This window comes from Charadrius vociferus, unplaced genomic scaffold (genome assembly GCF_000708025.1).
Source record: "Charadrius vociferus isolate BGI_N301 unplaced genomic scaffold, ASM70802v2 scaffold190, whole genome shotgun sequence".
NCBI lineage: Eukaryota > Metazoa > Chordata > Aves > Charadriiformes > Charadriidae > Charadrius > Charadrius vociferus.
Window position 1 is genome coordinate 758477 of NW_009646608.1, and position 5411 is coordinate 763887.

The window sequence follows — 5411 nt, forward strand, 5'->3', positions numbered from 1 at the left end:
GAAGAGGGGCTGGGGCGGGCAGCACCGCACCGCTGGGGGGGTCGGTTGGTCCGCTGGAAGTCACCCTTTCCTCAGCAGTGTGGGAGATGGGGCCCGCATCGCCTCCTGGCAGGGCTTTTTCGTTTCTTTCACGTATTTCTCTAAAGCAAAACAAAATCACGCGAAAGCTTTTGTTCCCATGTAGTAAAGTTAGTTAAAAGAACGGATTCTGTAGCACCCATTTTTTTAATTTTTTTTTTTGTTATTCTAAAACAGGGTTTAAAAGGCCTTGGTCTGGGCCGAGGTTGCAAATGAACAACGTTTCTTGCTAATACAATTCAAATAATCAGGGTGAGGGAACCAGAACACCCAAGTTTGTTGCTTGCTTGTGTTGAGGTCTCTGCACCAGCGCCGGGGGTCAGTGCCATGCTAGTAACAAGCGTTAGAAACACAGATAGTACTTTCATTGCTATTAGCTCGTTAGTTTTGAGTTTTGTAATATTCTCAATACTTCTAAAATGAATTGTGGATAGGAAAGGAAAGGATGAGACTTTACCTATATTACTCCCATGAGCTATTAATTAAACGACAAATACAGTATAATGCTAAAAGATTCATTTAAAAGGGTGCTGTTCAGACTGGCAAGATATTATTTTTTGGAAGGAAGCTACTGCTGCTAGCAGTTGACTTTTTAATGTCTCAAATTTTGAGGCACCGGGGATTGTTCAGAGGGCCCAGACTTCACAAAAAAAATCACTCTGATGCTTAGTTTGCTTTCTTGAAGTCATGGTGAGTCCCTGTATTGTGCTGTAATCAGCTTCTGAAACGCTTCAGCTGTTAAACATAATCTAAATAGCAAAACTTTGATAAACTGAAACACAGATGGGTTTTATATAGGCTTTTTATAGAGAGTAGGTGGGAATTAGTTTAGAAGGTGTTACTAAAGAGCCCAGAGATTCAAGTCAAGATCAGTTTTACCCAAATGACTTGGAAATCTGTTGAATTTCAAACCTCAGGTATCACGTTCTGAACGTGGGTTCTGCTGTGGAGCACAACGTTAAGTGAAAATTATTGCTATGATGATGTAATTTGCGTCTTATCCAGTGTTCAGCGACAGTTGCCTGCTGTCAGTGTGCTGGCACTGTTGAACTGAAGACCCCTTCATTCTGAGCAATATTTGATGGATTTGAATGCTAGCAATGTCCTTTGCTTGTGCTTAGGATTTTTTTCTTTTTCAGGCTTGCGCTCGACCGTTAATATCCGTCTACTCTGAGAAGGGGGAAGCATCAGGCAAAAATGTCACCTTGCCTGCTGTGTTCAAGGCTCCCATTCGCCCTGATGTTGTGAACTTCGTTCACACCAATTTGCGCAAGAACAACAGGCAGCCCTACGCTGTCAGTGAACTTGCAGGTATGGCTAGACCACAGAAGGGACACACATTTTTCATTAGCATTGGATTTTAACATGGGTGGGCTAAAATAGAAACAAATTGAGAACGAAGAGAAGCGCTGTTCAGTGCGATTCTGTATAGAAAGCACGGCAGCTGTTCTGGTTATTGAAAAAATGATTTTAAATGGTGTGAAATACAAGTTTTTATTATTCTGAAGAACAGCAAGGTCTTGTAGAAGTCTTGGAGTACTCTGGGGTCTTACCTGAAATGTATACTACTGAAAGTATTGTGGTGCCTAGGTCCTCCAGTGGAATCTACGTTCTTTACAAGAAGAACACAAAATGTCTGAAAGTGTATGAGGCAGCAAACTGTGATGAAAACCCGCGCTTAAGAATCCCTGCTCCGGGTTGACCACGGGAGACTCACCTGGGGCATTTGCCAGGAAGAAACCTATGTAAATGTGGCATTTGTTAGAGTTGCTTCAGAAGCTTGTAGGTGCAAACAGCTACTGCATCCCGAGAAATTTGGGCCAGGAACATGCATTTTCAAGTTTATTTCTGATGGTGTTTCATGTAAAATGTGACCCACTAGGATAAGCAGTGCCAATTTGGACCCCCAAATTGAGGGTCAAGCTTCGAAATCAATATGTTAATGTACTTGATTCTGACCTAAGCAGATCTTTAATATGGTAAGAGTTAATTTACCTGATGGGGGTCTGTTTTGCTGAAATGATGAGATTCCACTTCATTGGTCCGTGTTTCTGAAACACATGATAACAGTGGAAGTTCTGATTGGTGGTCTTGAATTCTGTGTATCTGTGACTTTAGGAAAATTGCGGTGTTGTCAGTGTCTGAATTTAAATCTTTCTTTTCCAGGTCATCAGACCAGTGCCGAATCTTGGGGTACTGGGAGAGCCGTTGCTCGTATTCCTCGCGTACGAGGTGGTGGAACTCACCGCTCTGGCCAGGGTGCCTTTGGAAATGTATCCTTTCATCACTGCTGCTTGCATCGGGTGTAAAGATGAACTCATCAAGCAGAAAAACTGTATTTAAGTATCTAAATGTGAAATGGAATCTTCCGCTTGAGGTAATGGCTGCCTACAGTGATCTGGACCACCAGGTTTGAGACATTTGCGATGTGGTTAGAACCTTCTGTATGCAAATTCTGACTTGCTTTAATGAACAGGAGCTTTCATTGATTCCATTTTTTTCCACTGCAGAAGTGGTGGATATCTTGAATCTCGTGATGCGTACCCTCTTGCCGTGATGTCGTAATTTGCGTCTTACTCTGTGCTCGGTGACAGTTGCCTGCTGTCAGTGTACTGGTACAGATGGTTGACGAACAATTAACACTGAGCAAGGATTAAAGAGTCACACTAGAGAAACAAGCTTCAAAAAGGTTGTTCTTAACTGTAGATGCGCAGATGTGTCGTGGAGGCCGCATGTTCGCCCCAACCAAGACTTGGCGACGCTGGCACCGTAGAGTGAACACGACTCAGAAGCGTTACGCCATCTGTTCTGCTCTGGCAGCCTCCGCCCTTCCAGCACTGGTCATGTCTAAAGGTGAGAGTTCTGCCTCTGGAAATGTTTGCCTGCAGTTTTGCGTTGCCTGAGCAGTATCCGTCACTGTGGTTAGTCATCCACAAGAAACAGTTTGAGTGAATTCTCTTTTAAAGAGGTGAAGAGGCAGCCCGTTCTTCAGTAGGAGGGATAGTTTTGTTATGTACAACTTCGGAGGTTCTTTGCGGTTGTGCAGTGTCAGAAGTTTGGTGATGCCGAGGTGCTTTTGTGTGCGTTGCTGACACAAATATTGTCCATGCAGTTTATGGAAACAAATCAAATTTGGAGTCATGTGGCAGTTTAGTTTGATTTATGTTTGCAGAAGCCATTCTTTGGCTTCCATGAACAGAAATCAAACTAAATTGCTTAATATTTACTCGGGTACAGAAAGTACTGTCTGAGGCAGACCCACAAGACTCCACTGAAACTTCTCTCCTGTAGTTACTGTGCCTGCATACTGGATAACGGATTTAATTTCCACTGTTTCTGGTGTTGCACCATTTCTGAATACACAAGGCAATAGCCTTGAGAAATGCGTACAGCCAAGGTCAGTCGCTAACTTATTGTCTTGCAAAATCCTCGCTAGGCCACCGCATCGAGGAGATTCCAGAACTTCCTCTGGTTGTTGAGGACAAAGTTGAGAGTTACAAGAAAACCAAGGAAGCTGTTCTCCTCCTCAAGAAGCTTAAAGCTTGGAATGACATCAAAAAGGTGAGTTGCTACAGGTATGTTCTTAAGAGAGAAACCCTGGTGATTCGACTCTGTCATTGTTACTGTAGGAATTCCTACAAGTTCTGGCTTGATTTGATGCTGCTAGAAATCCCTTGGTAATAAAACTACAAGAAGCCGTAAAAAAGAGTTCAAGTGCTGCTTTACTCTATTCAATTGTCTTCATTTCAGTGTTGATTAACGTTAATAGCTGGGGTTTTTGTCACTGAAGAATGATGAACTTCTCACTGGTCCGTGTTTCTGATAAGCAGTGATGATTGTGAAGTTCTGACTAAAGCACTTTTGTTTTGTTTTCGTGGTGGGATTTGGACTATTTTGAATATTTACAAGTTTGATTTTTCTATAGGTGTATGCCTCCCAGCGCATGCGGGCTGGAAAGGGTAAAATGAGGAATCGCCGTCGCATCCAGCGCAGGGGACCCTGCATCATCTACAACGAGGACAATGGCATCATCAGAGCTTTCCGGAATATCCCAGGTAACTTCACCTTGGGGCACGCTTCCTCGTTTGCGGGGAGACTGCCGAGAATGATGAGATTCCACTTCATTGGTCCGTGTTTCTGAAACACATGATAGTGTGGAAGTTCTGACTTGCTCAAGTAGCCAATGTGTTCCTTCTGAGAATCTGCTTCAGGAATGTTGAGGACTTTCTCTGTTTATTTCTTAGTCTTGCGTTCCTTGGTTTGAAGCACAAACGGAAGTGACTGGTTTGCCCGTTTCTCCACAGGAATCACTCTCCTCGATGTGAACAAGCTGAACCTGCTGAGACTCGCTCCCGGGGGCCACGTTGGGCGTTTCTGCATTTGGACTGAAAGCGCCTTCCGCAAGCTGGATGATTTGTACGGCACCTGGCGCAAAGCTGCTACGCTGAAGAGCGACTACAAGTAAGGGCAGCCCACGCCGGCCCCCACAGCGCGGGCTAAAATGGGCTCGGGGCAACGAGCCCCCAGTGGCGCTGATTCTGCCGTGGGAGCTGAGGGCTAGTGCTTCTGCCTGAATGCCAATTTTTGTTGAATTCGCCAGCTTTTTATCATCCAACTTAACACTGGGATGGTTTGTTTCGCAGCCTGCCCATGCACAAGATGACCAATACGGACATTGGAAGAATCATGAGAAGCCAGGAAATCCAGAAGGCACTGCGCGCTCCCAAGTAATAACACTCCTCTAATGAACACAAAGCCTGGTCTCTTTAGAACCTGCCAAGTGCGAGGCTTTGTAGTGAGATCAGAAATGTCAGTGTTGGGGTGTTGGGTGGGGACGGCATTTCTTTGGTCTCTGGATATAAACAGTAGGAATTATGGTTCCCCAAATTTCAGGGAAAATGTAGCAAAATCGAATTGTGCAATGAGATCGTCATGTGTGTCTGTTCTTCTCCAGGAAAAAGATTCACCGTAGAGTCCTGAAGAAGAACCCACTGAAGAATCTGAGAATCATGATCAAGTTGAACCCGTATGCCAAAACCATGCGGCGCAACACCATCCTGCGCCACGCTCAAAACGTGAGTGAGCCCGGTGGGCGGTGATGGAGGACGTCGGCAGTGGTCCCTCAGGCGCCATACTCACCATCTTTGTGTTTGTTTTTTTTTTTTTAGCACAAACTCAAGGAAGAGAAGAGAGCCAAGGCCAAGGCCAAGCTGGCAGCCAAGGTCCCGGCTCAGCCCAAGGCAGAGGCCACCAAGCCTGCCAAGGCGGCCGCCAAGGCCAAGGCGGAGGCGTGAAGGCCGTGCGCCGCCTCACCCGTGGGGGGGCGGGGCACC

At 45.3% G+C, this 5411-nt stretch overlaps 2 protein-coding genes across 2 annotated transcripts in view; one reads left to right on the forward strand and one right to left on the reverse strand.

The window, feature by feature from the left end:
- Positions 1-99, reverse strand: part of ZWILCH (zwilch kinetochore protein) — a 12275-nt gene extending 12176 nt beyond the window's left edge. The window contains exon 1 of the mRNA XM_009887336.1: positions 65-99. Within this exon, the coding sequence (XP_009885638.1) occupies positions 65-99 (35 nt within the window). The remainder of the gene's footprint in view (positions 1-64) is intronic.
- Positions 100-405: 306 nt separating this feature from the next.
- RPL4 (ribosomal protein L4) lies at positions 406-5372 on the forward strand. The gene is made up of 10 exons (XM_009887347.1): positions 406-420; positions 1218-1389; positions 2245-2351; positions 2793-2931; positions 3515-3639; positions 4004-4133; positions 4383-4539; positions 4722-4805; positions 5033-5153; positions 5247-5372. Exons 1-10 carry the CDS (start codon positions 406-408, stop codon positions 5370-5372), a joined length of 1176 nt encoding a protein of 391 aa, XP_009885649.1.
- Positions 5373-5411: the final 39 nt, after the last annotated feature.

Excerpts from the sequence above, each read along its gene's own strand:
- RPL4 (XM_009887347.1), top strand. Across the intron at positions 1,390-2,244 it reads CGCTGTCAGTGAACTTGCAG|GTCATCAGACCAGTGCCGAA; the intron begins GTATGGCTAGAC and ends TTTCTTTTCCAG. Across the intron at positions 2,932-3,514 it reads AGCACTGGTCATGTCTAAAG|GCCACCGCATCGAGGAGATT; the intron begins GTGAGAGTTCTG and ends AATCCTCGCTAG.